The following is a 14,712-nucleotide window of genomic DNA, read 5'->3' on the forward strand; positions in this document are numbered from 1 at the left end:
AGTCAGGCTACTCTTGGAAACATGCTTGTGTTGGTAGCAGTGATGCCTCAGACAGTCCCCACTCCCCCTTGTGCTCTCCCTCGCAGGATGGCCCCTGAGGTGGTGATGTGTGAAACCATGAAGGACACTCCCTATGACTACAAGGCTGACATCTGGTCCCTGGGTATAACGCTGATAGAAATGGCCCAGATAGAGCCCCCTCACCATGAACTCAACCCCATGCGAGTCCTGCTGAAGATTGCCAAGTCTGACCCTCCCACGCTCAACTGCCCTTCTAAATGGTAAGAAGACAAACGACTACCGCATGTATGAGAGCACGGAAGCTCTTTGCTGTGGCGTCCCAGTGATGCTGGGCTCAGCTGTTTGTGCTGCATGCTATGCAGACTCCATCCAGGGAGTTCCTTGCCAATCATTATGTGTTTTAAGGTCTCCAGAGTTCAAAGACTTCCTGAAGACAGCACTTGATAAGAACCCTGAGACTCGGCCAAGTGCAGCACAGCTACTGGAGGTAGGCAGATGTCCTCGAGGGAGCTGACCCCTTCAGACTGGCCTTTGTGTTGCATGTTTAGCTTGTTGGGGAGTCTGCTAAGCACTCCACGCGTCTAAGTAACCTATGCACGTCCCAAACCTTGTCTTAAGCAAAACTTACTGGTCTTCCCTAGTTTTATAGTCCACTTGTACTTCTCCAGGGTCTCTCGCTGTGCTGGTAACACCCTCTTACAGGCAGACTGAGCTACGAGCTTTGTTGTGTCTGCTTGTTTAAAGGCTGTGCCTGGACAAACTCTCTGGTATGACCAGAATGCCCTGTGCACTTGTGCAACAGACAGTAATTTAGGAGTAATGCTTGGGGTCCTTCTTAGCCAAAGATCATCAAGGAGTGGGAGTGATGTAGATAGTATTTGGGGTAGAGGTTGTAAGTTGTTTAGTATCCACTACTGACTGATTCATGCAGTGCCTTTAGGGCTGGCTTCCTACAACACTAGCCTGTCTGGTCACCTGAATGCCTGGAGGGCGCAAGATATTGCAGTTGCCAGATGACCTAGTTGGGGGGATTGTCCCGGGAGAAGCTTCTGCCATAAACTGGAAATGGAAAATAATCTGAATGTTTAAACACCAACGACCAGAGCCTGGGGCTGATCAGCAACTGGAGAGTTCACACTCTAGCCCAGGATGGCTGTAGGATCCTGAGGAGGGAATGGCATTTGATTGTTCAGTGGATTTCCGTGGTGTAGACACAGAAGGGTCAGTGTTAAGGTTGCACAGGCCATCTTAATCTGTCACTTCCTGACGTCTAGCTGCTTCACTCAGAAGCACTGGCCTTTTGTACGGAATATCCGTATGAAGTCTAACGATCAAAGTGTAGGCCTGTTGCCATCTCCTCCCCCGTCTCTCTCTTAGATCGTCCCTGCCCCAGAGTACACAATCTCATCCTATGTTTGGAAAGTGCCTGCTACATTTTGGGCACTACAGCATTCAAAAGCTGTTCCCATTGAAGCCAATGACAAAACTGCGATTGACTCCAATGGGAGCAGGAACGGGCTTTGATTTCCCAGACATTCCAAGGTGTCAGATGCTGTTTGAAGTTAAATTCACATCTTCACCCTTCAAAAATGTTAAATGCTTTTTACTGCCTATCTGAATAACTTGTATGTGGTGCTGGCATATCTTCTTCTTGCTTCACACTCTCCACAGTGGTCAGTCATGTGGTTTTGTTTGACTGATGGGCATTTCATTTGGTATGTAATGTGCCTCTTTAAATCAGCTTCTGATCTGGAAAATTGATAGTTCTGGCCTAATAACCCTGAGTGGATGAGAGAGTGTGCTAGCCTGTGGTTTGCCACCCAGAAAAGTTCGACTGGGGGTGTGTTTACCTTAGTCAATAACAGGAAGTATACAATACAGTCCCTGGCCTCTTGATGAAGCTTAGCACAAATGCATGCTTTGTGTGTGCCTAGGGTTTTGACTGCAATTTCCATTACACATCTCTCCACTCTGTTTACACATATGGTTCTTAAAGATGCCATTCTCCTTCAGATGAGACCCACACCATGCATGCATCACGGAGACACTCCCGAGTCATTCGGTGTCAAGGAGAGGGCATCGTACCGTATCTCTACTGCAGCAAGTGCCTTTTGTTTAAATGCCTCTGTTGCTCTGTTTGGTAAATGTATTTTGCAGGGCTGCGTAGCGTTTAGGACATTTGTATCCACATGCAGTCCCTCCGACCTCGCATCCAGGGGCGGCTCCACGCACCAGCACACCAAGTGCGTGCCTGGGGTGGCAAGCCACAGGGGGCACTCTGCCGGTCGCTGCGAGGGCAGCAGGCAGGTTGCCTTCAGCGGCATGCCTGCAGAGGGTCCGCTGGTCCCGCAGCTTCGGCGTACCTCCTGCAGGCATGCCGCCGAATCCGCAGGACCGGGGACCTCTCGCAGGCAAGCCGCCAAATGCAGCCTGCCTGCCATGCTTGGGGTGGCAAAATACCTAGAGCTGCTTGTATCACACAAAACTGCTTGTATCACACAAAACTGAGTTCAAAACAACATAAAGCTCTGAATTTATATCCACAAATAGGCACAGCTAACGGCTGAAACTGTCTTTAACTGCCAGGCTTTCTGATCTCTGGCAGGACATTTGAATCCATGGCGCCGGCAAGGCGGATTGGGCTTATTTCAACCCAAGAAAGCTAGTAATGCTAGCTAACTGGCGAGGGCCTTAGAAACTGACTAGAAATGGAAGATAAACTGAGTCTGTTTGCCCCAGTGTGCTCTGACATGGCCTGTTCAGAGGTGGGAATCTTTCTAACACGTGTGTGATCGGGTTTGCAGCATTCCTTCATTAACAAGGTCACCAGCAACCGAGCCCTGCGCGAGCTGGTGGCGGAGGCGAAGGCCGAAGTGATGGAGGAAATCGAAGACAATCGGGAGGAAGGAGAAGAGGATGAATCATCGGAACCTCTATCTGTAAGTCCTGTTCTCTCCCTCCACTTAGCCTCTCCTATTTCTTAGAGGGTGGAAAGTTCCTGTAAAATGGCTGTAAAGGCGCAGGCTGAGAGAGCTGCAGGACAAAGTTGCTGCAGGAAACTGTTGGGATTGAAAGGAATCATAGAATATCAGGGTTGGAAGGGACCTCAGGAGGTCATCTAGTCCAACCCCCTGCTCAAAGCAGGACCAATCCCCAACTAAATCATCCCAGCCAGGGCTTTGTCAAGCCTGACCTTAAAAACCTCTAAGGAAGGAGATTCTACCACCTCCCTAGGTAACCCGTTCCAGTGCTTCACCGCTCTCTGAGAGAAAAAGTTTTTCCTAATATCTAACCTGAACCTCTCCCACTGCAACTTGAGACCATTACTCCTTGTTCTGTCATCTGGTACCACTGAGAACAGTCTAGATCCATCCTCTTTGGAACCCCCTTTCAGATAGTTGAAAGCAGCTATCAAATCCCGCCTCATTCTTTTCTTCTGCAGACTAAACAATCCCAGTTCCCTCAGCCTCTCCTTATAAGTCATGTGCTCCAGCCCCCTAATCATTTTTGTTGCCCTCCGCTGGACTCTTTCCAGTTTTTCCACATCCTTCTTATAGTGTGGGGCCCAAAACTGGACACAGTACTCCAGATGAGGCCTCACCAATGCCGAATAGAGGGGAATGATCATGTCCCTCAATCTGCTGGCAATGCCTCTACGTATACAGCCCAAAATACCATTAGCCTTCTTGGCAACAAGAGCACACTGTTGCCTCATATCCAGCTTCTCGTCCACTGTAACCCCTAGGTCCTTTTCTGCAGAACTGCTGCCTAGCCATTCGGTCCCTAGTCTATAGCAGTGCATGGGATTCTTCCGTCCTAAGTGCAGGACTTTGCACTTGTCCTTGTTGAACCTCATCAGATTATCACCAGAAATCCTTTGTCAAAGAAATTATGAACTTGGTTTAAAACTCCATCCTCTGTCACACAATGTTGTATCACACAGGGCCGGATTTTGCCATTCCATACAGATATACTATCACAAATACCTTACCTCGTGTACTTCAAATTTTGTAAGCATGGGCTGAGGTTTGCAGATGAATCAAAGGCTCAATGTGAGAGAGTTGATCACTATATTTTGTAAACTCTAATCTTTGTGAGCTACGTTGTTTTGAGCCAAATTCTGTTCTTGCAGATCAATTCCTCCTGAAGTCAGTGAGGGTTGTGCAAGTTTGTCTAAGGGTGGAATTAGGGCCCTAATAGATTTAATTGCTTGCAAACAGTGACTGTCTTTTTTCCCAACATAAATAACACACATAGTAAAGATTTAAGATCTAGATAGAGATCTCTAATTATAATAGAGAACTAATAGCCTCTTTTTTTTTTTAACCATCTCTGCCTCAGACTCCCATTGAGGAAAAGCTGCTGCCTTATTAAGTCCATTCAGGTGGACAGGAAGTTAGGGGTGGGGACCGCAGTTCCATGCCTGCCCAGGGTACTGGAAAATAATGCAGCTGGAGGGAACGCCAAGTTTTCCCTTGAGAGGAGGAACCCACAATTGTTGCTGCTGCTGGTAATGCCGAGCTTTCAGCAGGACGGCAGCACTAGTGCGGACTGGCTAGCTGGCTCCAAGGGCAGGAAAGGCGTTCCCCTCTGCTGACCCCCCTCCAGTTATGCAGTGCTGTTGTCAGTGGTAGCTGAAGCAACAGCCGATTGCTCTGGGATCAGGACACTGCTGACTGTGTTAGCATCATTCTGTCAGCACTGGATTCCGGTTCATGATGTGCTGCTAGGGGGTTCCTTGAGACAGGTCACACCGAGGCGCACAGAACAGGTCAGAATGTGGCCATCCCAGAACCTTTGTGGGAGAGATGCCAGCAGGATGTCAGGATTTTTCTGATCCAAGAGGGATTTAAACTCCCACTGCAGGATCACAGTTGAAATTGGACCCAGCTCCAAAAGAGGAGCTATTAAAACCCAGTGTTAGCCAAGAGAAGAGAGCAGCAGCAGTCTGGGCTGAGCATGGTATCTTGGGAAAGAACTCAAACTGCCTTGCCAGGATTTCACAGCCGTATGAGCTCAAGAGCAAAACCCAGCTAAACACACTGGCCCTGGGGCCATTTCTCCTGCACAATCACAGCTTCTCCCAGGAAAGCTCCTGGAGCAAAAGCCACTTGGCTACAGCACTTGCAGTGTCTAAAGATGCATCTACACTGCACACTCCTTATGGCAGCGTGTGAAGTATATACACTGCACACACCCCCTAGCACGGGTATAAATAGCAGTCTAGATGCTGAAGCACTACTTAGGCATCTAAAGACACCCAGGCTATGTACCCTGCATGGCTCTCTGCACATCCAAGTAGCGTTTTCCCCCATTTATGCTGCTCCTTGTAGCAGTGTCGTGCCCCACTGCCTTCCCATTGCGGCAAGAGAGGCTCTGGTAGTGGGGAGAGGCTCAGGCAGCCTTTTGCTGTCCCGTGTAGCTACACATCATAGTATGGACACAACCTGCTTTTCACTGCAGCATGTAGCTACACATACCCTACACGCTGCTGCCAGTGGTGTGCAGTGTGGGTGTAGCTTAAAAGGAGCTGGCAGAATGAAGGGACAATGGGGTAACTCTTCCCTGTGCCTTGCTGTTAGCTGTCTGCCAAAGGGGTCGCCTAGCAACGCCCTGCTTCCCCGTGCAAGGATTGATAACACGGAAACCAGCTCTAGTGGAGCAATACAGCTCCTCTGGGTCTCCTATGGTGTTGGTTATTCGTGGGCCATAAGGAGTATTGTCCTTCCATGTTACACTGTGACAGGCCTCTGGAAAATGCTGATGTCAGCGCATGTGGCTAGGACCTGCAGCTCCAGATCCAAATAGTTCAGGTGCTCTTTGCCTGCTGAGCCCAGGTGTACAGCATTGACATCGGGACTCAAACCATCACTCCTCCCCAGAATGCAGGCTCTGCCCGTGAACTCCCTTTGCTGGACCACGTGGTGGCAGAATTCATCATAACACTTTGTTAGAATGGGGGCAGCAGTTTTCCTAAACTTCTGACCCTCCTCCCCAGGCTGACTAGAGTCTGACTGGTGCAAACCAGACCTGTGCATGCCACTGATCTGATGTGTGAACCTTGCGGCATCTCAGGGCCCGGGCACAGCCCCAGAATCCTGACTCTGGGGAGGAGAGTTTGAGAGGAATGAATATATTGCATAAGGCCAGTGGTCCGTCTAGTCTTACCAGACTTTGATGGTGGCCAGTACCACATGCCTCAAGGGTAAAGTGTTTTAAACCTCCCATGGGGAACAATAATGCAACATAATGACCCCGGGGAGACCTTTCTTCCAAAGTCCCATGCAGCTAATGGCTAGCTGAGTCCTAAAGCATGTGGGCTTCTCTCTTGTGAAGGTAAGTTAATATAAAGAGGTGGGGGTCGGCAGGAGGAATACCAGTTCAGTGCATTAGTGAGAGTGGTAGACGTGCATCTTTCACTAAGAAGCACCCAGTCTTGTGTTGCTCAGGTGCTCCATTGGGTCTCCTCGCTTGTGTGATCTGAGTTTCACTCTGATGCTGTGTGTGCCTCAGCTCTGTCCCATCTCTCTTCCCTGTCCTTTCAGCCCTCTGGGACTCACAAGCGAGGCCCCTCCGAGGTGAGTCAGCTGAGTTTTGAGGGAGAGAAACCTCCAGAATCCCCCTCCCCACTGGAGATGAATGGACCCAAATTGTCCGTGGAGGCGGCCAAGAAGACTGTAGACAGGCAGAGAAACAGACTCTCAGATGAAGGGATCGGCAGCGAGAACTCCATGAAAACCACCAGCAGCTCCGAGTCGTCCAGGACGGAGTATAGCAGAACAGCCCCCAGCACCCAGGAAGAGCCAATCACCAACCCCCAGTCAGGATTGTTGGATGACAAGGTTAATCCAATGGAGGAGAGACGCCGCCAAAGCAAGGACCTGGAGCCAGTGAACAAAGACCGTAAGAGCATTGGGAACTGGCCAGAGAGCAGCCAGCTGGAAAATGCGGCTGGGGAAAAACTTGCCAATGGGAATTTGGATTCTCCTTTTCAGTTTGCCAGCAGTAGGTCCAAGAGGGATTCGGACTCTGGCAGCACTTCTGCTTCGGAAAGCATGGACCTCACCATCTCTCTGTCTGCTGATCTGTCCCTTAACAGGGAGAGTGGATCGCTGTCCCTGAAGGTAAGGTAGGGGGCATTAATAAAAGATTAAAAGTTGATTTTAATCTGGAACTCAATATTCAGACCTCGGCATTGAGATCCTGTTAGACTTCCCTGACTCTTTCCAGACGGCCCCTTTTCCTGATGCACCTGGCAAACTTTGGGGTTCCCCCCCCCCCTCAGGATGGTGATGATCTTTTGCCAGGGAAGAAAAAGGGAGTTGTCCCTAGTGTATCATGTTAATGGGAGATCCAGATACCCCGGTGATGGGTGGGGTAGATAAAGATTAATAGTGCAGGGATTTGGTTTTGCTTTGTGTTTAAATGCTGAACTCTGCAGGAAGGATCAGCAAATTATCATCCCAGCAGAGGCAATCATATAAACTCATCAAAGCACCCAGGTTTCGGTTTCCAGGCAGGTGACACTGTAATAAACACCAAGCCACAAAATAATTCCAGTCTCCAGCCAAAGCTTTCAGCAATAGTTTGAAATGGGTCCAACCCCATACGCTGGGGAGTAGCTTTGTTTAAGAGCAGATAATGTACCTGGAAGCAGAGGTTGTATGGTGTGTAATGATTATTAATCTGTGGTACGGGGAATTAGCCTAACCACTACTTCCTTTAAACATGTACTTTCTCAGTGTTGCTACTGTATGTTACATGCTCTTTTCCTTGACGCTCGCAGATTCCAAGCCAGTGAAATCTAGTTAAGGTTTTACATTCTGCAACTAATTATAGTCTTTGGTAAATCAGCAGGAAACCTGAAGCTGACATAACTGCTCCAGCCTCTCCCTTGCGGGGACTAAACTAAGTCTGTGAACAAGTCCCAGGCTGAAAAACAAAATAACTACCGGTAAATTGCACCTTTGTACAGTGCTGATTAGCCTATTTCTCTCCCCTAAACACTGATCAAAAGACAACTTAATTTGGTGTAAGCTTTGGGTGGAGATCACTTGTGATTTCTCAAATGTGCCATGTCTCTAGCTAGCTTGTATCAGAGATTAAACTGTTCTTTGCGCTCAGATCTTCAAGCAGTTTTGGCTTTTAGGGAGACCAGTGAGGACGATTGCAAAGCTCAGTGTGAGGGGTCAGTATTGCTTTGATTGAGGAGGCAAAATAAATGAAGTGACTATTTACCGAGCCCTGGAAGGAGAAGTGAGGTGCAGTGTGACTCAGAGAGCCACAGATGTGTGTATTGCACAAGATCTTTGTCCAGTTGTCTGTGCAAGTGATGGTTTCCAGGTGTAGAAACATGCCCAAATAGCGTTCCATACACAAAATTCCTCCTCCAGCTCTGCTCTCCTGCTGGGAGAGGAATAATTGGCACTTCCCCCTGGAGTCCACAGTTCTGCTAGTGGGGGGCTCTGGTGTTAGAAGTCTCATCCCCATTCTTCAGTCTCCCCGTGATAAATGATCCACTTCCAGAGGCCAGCCAAGAACGTATCACATGTGTTAATCGTTCTCCCTGATGGGGAGGGAGGGTTGTAGGGAGCAATAAGTGAATAGCGATGCTGTTGCGTTTTAGCTAGATGTGACTCTAGCTGTACTGATAGCACCCTCCGAGTAAACTTGAGGACATTCAAGCTCTAGTGGAGAGCTTTGGATCCTGTACTGTACTCGCTGGGAAGCAGTAATGCTGTCGGAAAGGTCCACGGGACAGTAGGTTGATTTCTATCTTTCATATCCCGCATTTGGGATTCTGCCACCAATTTTTCGTAAATGAGTCTAATCTGAAATCGTGTGCTGCTTTTCCCCCAGCCCGCTAGCTATACATGATGCAGCCTATGACCCATTCAAAGCACTGCGTGAACATTAATTCTTGCCATACTCCCATGAAGTGGGGGGAGGCATCATTGTCCCCATCTGTAAAATCCCACCCCTCATATACTTAAGATGAAGTGACTTGCCCAACTCCAGAGAGGGGGATCCATGTCTGAGCCAAAGTTAGGGCTCCAGCGTTCCTAGTTCCCAGCCCTTTGATCAGATCTCCTACACCAGTGCTTCTCAAAGTGCTGGTCCGCGGACCGGTGCCGGTCCCCAAGCTATCGGCTGCTGATCCGCAGCTAGTTTCCTCATAAGAGCATCGAATAGGATAATAATATGGCACCAGTCCCTGGCACACTGGAAAAAAAAAATTGCTGGTCCTCACCCCTCTCCCCAACCCCCACATGAGAGAGCTTGAGAAGCACTGTCCTAGACCATTGCTTGTAGTGAGAGAATTCCCCATTGGTTTCTAGATCTTCCTGGGCAAGGGCATTTTGATACAAACTTGTGTAGAGCATTTCATTCTTGCCCTAGTATGCAACCAATTGCAAGTGTGGCTTTTAGTGGCTCTTTTAAAAGTTCTCATGTGAAAGCGAAGCTCAGGCACAAACTTCCTCTCTGTGCCTTGATTCTGAGAGGTGCTGAGCCCCCCATTCACATTTTCAGTCCTTCTGGATTGAGGTCTGTGTGCTGAATTCCCTTCCTCCCAGCTGGGCAGTGGGGAGGGGATCAGTTAGCCTGTGCTCTGCAGGTGATGTTTCTAGCATGCTTTGGGATTTCCAGGGGGCTCCCATTTATATTCAGGGGAAGTGGCTGTGCTTGTCTGTTTATTTCATGTACTGACCAGATGCCGGGGGCAGCTGAAGGACATGGGGGAGGGGTCTTCACTGCCTGCTCGTCGTCCTCCAGATGGAATCTCAAAACTTACAGATGTTGCTAGATGGAGCCCCATGTGGATTGCACTGAATCATACAGGACCAAGGGCTTGTGTATGTGGAAAGTAGCACTGAAATAAGTTAGGGTGTGAATTTAAACCAATATCACTAAACCTGTGCAATTGACTGTGTGTGAAGACCCTTATTCTAGTCTGAGCTGTAAGGACACCTAAAGTCAAGGTTGCCCAACACTTTCCATTATAAGACCTTGGTTTTAGTTGCTTATAACTCTTTGCCAAACAAAAACCATTTTGGCTGAAATTTTCCATGCTGGATGTCTGCCTTGGGTTGAATCTTTTTAGAAACATCAGCAAAAATGGTTCAGTTGTTTCTGATAATGAAGCCTTGGGTACCCTTGAGAGTTACAGCACTGTTGGTGGCTTTATAGCGCTGTAACTCACTCCCCATCCACACTGGCAAGGCACATACAGTGCTGTATCTCTGTGGCTACAGCGCTGCTTGTACTCCACCTCCCCGAGAGGAATAAAGAGTATAGCGCTGCTGCTGCAGCACTGTGGTGCCAGTGTAAACGGAATAATCTTAGTACGCTGTAACTGACCTCCAGAAGCTTCCCATAATCCTTTTAAGTGAAGGTCCTGCTCTTTGTTTTGTTGTGATGCCTCTCTTTGTTTTGTTGTGAACTCCGGGCTCCTGGAGCTGCTTATCAAAAAAACAAACACAGCTACTGTTTGCTGTGAATGAGCAGAGGCAGGGGGCTCCCTTTGGAACGCCCACAGCTAGTGTTTGCTTGAAGAGAGGGGGACGGAGGGGGCTTGAGGAGAGAAGTAGCATGCTGACAGTGTCGGCTCCAAAAATCCACACACTCTCCCCCACGCTCCCTGTCGCACTCCACCCCACCCCGCCCTTTTGAAAAGCACGTTGCAGCCACTTGAATGCTGGGATAGCTGCCCATAATGCACCGCTCCCAATGCCGCTGCAAATGTGGCCACGACAGTGCGCTGGTAGCTGTCAGTGTGGCCAGACTGCAGCGCTTTCCCTACTCAGCTGTACGAAGACAGGTTTAACTCCCAGCGCTGTACAGCTGCAAGTGTAGCCATACCCTGAGATTAGGGACCAGGAGGGTGGAGCTGGGACTGGCTGGGCAAGGAGACTAGGACAAGGAGCCTGGAGATTGTGGAGGGGAGACTGGGATGAGGACACAGGCTGGAGGAAATAGGGACAGAAAGGTCTGTGACCCCTAGGGGGTACACTCCCCTTCAGAAGCTAGTACGGAACCTGAGATTCCTGTGTCTCAACATTCCTCTGCTGTCAGTAAATATCTGCAGAATTGGATTCTGCCCCTACTGCACAGTTCCTATGTAATATTGTGCAAGTTAGTTAAACCGGACTTTTCACAGGTGCCACTAACTTGTGTTCCTTGTTTTTGGAGTGCCCAGCGTGTTACTCAACTGCAAATGAAGTCAATGGGAGCAGTGCTCTGAACTTATAAAGAGCTATATAATGCTAAGTATACTGAAAAATCAGGCCCAAGCATCTCACGATGGGCACCTAAAATTAGTGGACATGTGACCTTAATTTCTGTCTCAGTTCTCCATCTGTAGAATGGAATGATGATGATATTTAGTACTTGTAGAGCACTTCATCAGTAGATCTCAGTTTTACACAGTAGATCAGTATCATTATTTCCATTTTACAGGTGGGGAAATTGAAGCACAGAGAGGTAAAGTGACTTGCTAAGGTCACCCAGCAAGCCAGTGGCAGAGTCTAGACTAAAACCCAGGTCTTGAGTTCCAGTTCAGTATTCTATCCACTAGGCAACACTGCCTCTCTGGAGTATTGTGAAAATAAACTCACTAATCTTTGGAAAGCACTCAGGTACTATAGTCCCGAGCACTATAGAAATGCCCTTGAGGAAGTTAATAATTCTATATTAGAGTAGGAGTTTGAATGCTGTGCAGGTAGTAAGACATGAGGCCACACTGAGAGATTGAATAACTGCTCAGTAATTGAGCATTGTGCATCCCGTGCACTGAATGAAGCAGGAGAAATAGTGTGTGACCGTGTAACTAAAGACTGTGTAGCATAATACCTATGCAGAAATGGACTAAATTAAGTTAGCATGGGCAACCTTAATTCTGGCATTTTCTAACTTCTGAATGTTTGGCTTTGCAATCATCATGTTCTCTTAACATAGCTATTTGGCTGTGATTTAGGCAACGGGTGCCATCTCTTCATTTTTAGCTTAAGTAGTTTGCTTACTGATTTAAACCAAATGAAGCTAGTCTTAGACAAGAATATCCCCGCAGCCTTTTGCACCCATGTACTGGTTTGAAGATGGATTTAAGTTATCCTGGCACAACTCCCTCGTATAAACAAGTCCTTTGACTGTTCCTTTCGTTGCTGAATTGAGCAACAAGCTCTTCATGGGCCCAGTAAACTCTGGGCTTCTCGGGCTCACTGGAAGCTCTTGCAACCTTTTTTCCCTAATGTAGTCATTATTGCTGGGGAAGGTAAAAGAATTGACTCACTCTAGCCTTCCCCTCTTCCTTTCTTTTTCACCCTCCTGCTGTTCCTTCCACCCCTATGGCCACCTTCCAAAATGCCACATGGCTTATGTCATTTCCTTCCCACGTTCATGGCAAAGAAATTCAGTCACTGGGTCCTATCCTCCAGCCTAACCGTATTCAGATCCTCTGTAAGAATAGATGGCAACTGCAGCCTACTGCACCACTGAACGAGAGAGCGAAAACACTTGTCTCTACCTGTACTAGTGAAAATGAACCAAAGATTTGCTAGTCTGCTTCTTCCCTGTAAGGAGCTCAGAGCTGCTGGTGATTAGCAAAATATAGGGACCCAAATTCTGATCCAGCAGACAAAGCTGGATATCATTCCAAATGCACCAGTTAGGAATTTATGTCCTGACTTTTGAAGGTGCTGAGCGTTCACAGCTCCTGTTGCGTTTAGTGGGAGCCGCAGTGGCTCAGGGTATGCCTGTACCGTAGTTAAAAACCCGCAGCTAGCTGATGCCAGCAGGCTCAGGCTAAGGAGCTGTTTAATTGTGGTGTAGATGTTCGGGCCTGGGCTCTAGGACCCTGCAAGGTGGGAAGGTCCCAGAGCTTGGGCTGCAGCCTGAGCCAAAACATGTACACCGCAATTAAACAGCCCTGCAGTCTGAGCCTCGGAAGTCAGTCAGTCGCGGGTATCTAATTGCAGTGTAGACATACCCCCGGCATCTTCAACAAGCTGTGACTTGCTTAAAAAGGGAAAGGTGACAAATGTCATGTCTGTGAATTTATAGATTCTGAGGACTACTGTGATCATCTAGTTTGACCTCCTGTATAACACAGACCAGAGAAGGTCCCAAAAATAATTCCTAGAGCAGATCTTCCAGAGAACCATCCAATCTTGATTTAAAAATTCTGAGCGGTGGAGAATCCACCACGACCCTTGGTAAATTATTCCAGTGGTTGATTACTCTCACTGCTAAAAGTTTGCACCTTAGTCTCATGATATGAATAAGAGGGACCCTGACGCCAGCCATCTATATAGCTAGGTATGGAGGAGAGAGTTCTACAATTGTTGGATTGCTTCTGTTTTTCTTTTAAGTAATGCTTTTGTACTGAGGATGCTGACTGTCCTAATGTGATACCAATATTTCATTTTAACGATAAATGAGAGCACAGTGTGGATTTGCAGGATGAATGAGGGAAAGCTGTGTGCTTAGTTTTGAATGAGTTCTGTTTATTCTATTGGGAGGCTGATGTTTTATTAAAAATGCTAATGGGATTATTTTGAGATCTCTGGCCTTAGTGCTTGGCTGTCATACAGGCCACTGGCACAGCTTCAGCTTATAGTGTGCATTAAACAGTAACCTAGAATTTCATTTCATGACCTCTTGTTTCTGTTTTTTTTCCCTTCTCTCCTACTGCATGTTAGGATTCCAGGATACACAACAAGACATTGAAACGGACCCGGAAGTTTGTGGTCGATGGAGTGGAAGTGAGTATCACCACCTCCAAGATCATCAGTGAGGATGAGAAGAAAGATGAAGAGATGAGATTCCTCAGGCAAGTTGGAAGTTGGTCACTGGGAATTTGGGAGGGTTGGCTTGGCTGGCTCCCAGGACTAGCAATGGGGGACACAGCCTTTCACCTGAGCACATACCCAGTAGTGACCTCAATTCTCCACATGGTAGCAAAATGTTAATGGGAACAGTCCAGCTCACAATGGGCAGCTGTCCACAACGTACAAACCACCTCACTGGCACCCTTGTTGGCAGTCCCAGTAGAGGCTAAGGATTGGACATTGACATTGGACATTGAGGTACACTTTCACTTATGGGCCATGCATTCACTGCTGAGGCTTACCAGTGGCACTCTGTGTGGGAAGCTTTCACTGCCTCTGTCTTGGCTAAGCCTGTTGTGTGGATAAACTTGCGTCCATTTCCAGAGCCATCAGTGTGACACATCAACTCAATTAAAATAAACTAATAGAACTTCTCAAGATGCTTTTGTTTGTTGGCTTTTGTATTTGCTCGGATAGACTTTTATTAACGGAAGAACTAAGAGGAATTTTAGTCTTCGGCATGTTCAGGCCCTCAAAAGCTTTGATTCCATTACATTTTTGTAGCCTTCAAGCCTCTAGGATTCTAGTGTGGGGAGAGAGGGCCGTTTCTGGCTTCATTATGATTAGTGGCGACAGTGAAATGAAAGGCTTATAAAAATCCGGGGCCTGACTCTTTGTTACAACAAGGTCCCTCAACATTGCTCTGGAGGACTCCCTGAGGATATCCCTTGCTTGTTGACAAGTCTCTAAGCTATCCCTGCTCCCATAAGGTACATTACTCTTTATCTGGTCTGTTTCCCAAGTGCCATGGGAAATTTACTCTAAGTTGGAGCATTCCTGAGGCTGCTCCAACTTGCACTGAGGG

At 47.8% G+C, this 14,712-nt stretch overlaps 1 protein-coding gene across 3 annotated transcripts in view; it reads left to right on the forward strand.

Moving 5' to 3' along the window:
* Positions 1–14,712, forward strand: part of STK10 (serine/threonine kinase 10) — a 90,682-nt gene that overhangs the window by 64,918 nt on the left and 11,052 nt on the right. For all 3 annotated transcript variants that reach the window (XM_045027683.1, XM_045027684.1, XM_045027682.1), the window contains 5 exons: positions 87–281; positions 427–508; positions 2,826–2,960; positions 6,567–7,145; positions 13,719–13,849. In XM_045027683.1, the coding sequence (XP_044883618.1) occupies positions 87–281; positions 427–508; positions 2,826–2,960; positions 6,567–7,145; positions 13,719–13,849 (1,122 nt within the window). The remainder of the gene's footprint in view (positions 1–86; positions 282–426; positions 509–2,825; positions 2,961–6,566; positions 7,146–13,718; positions 13,850–14,712) is intronic.

The sequence above is a fragment of the Mauremys mutica genome, chromosome 8 (genome assembly GCF_020497125.1).
Source record: "Mauremys mutica isolate MM-2020 ecotype Southern chromosome 8, ASM2049712v1, whole genome shotgun sequence".
Lineage (NCBI taxonomy): Eukaryota > Metazoa > Chordata > Testudines > Geoemydidae > Mauremys > Mauremys mutica.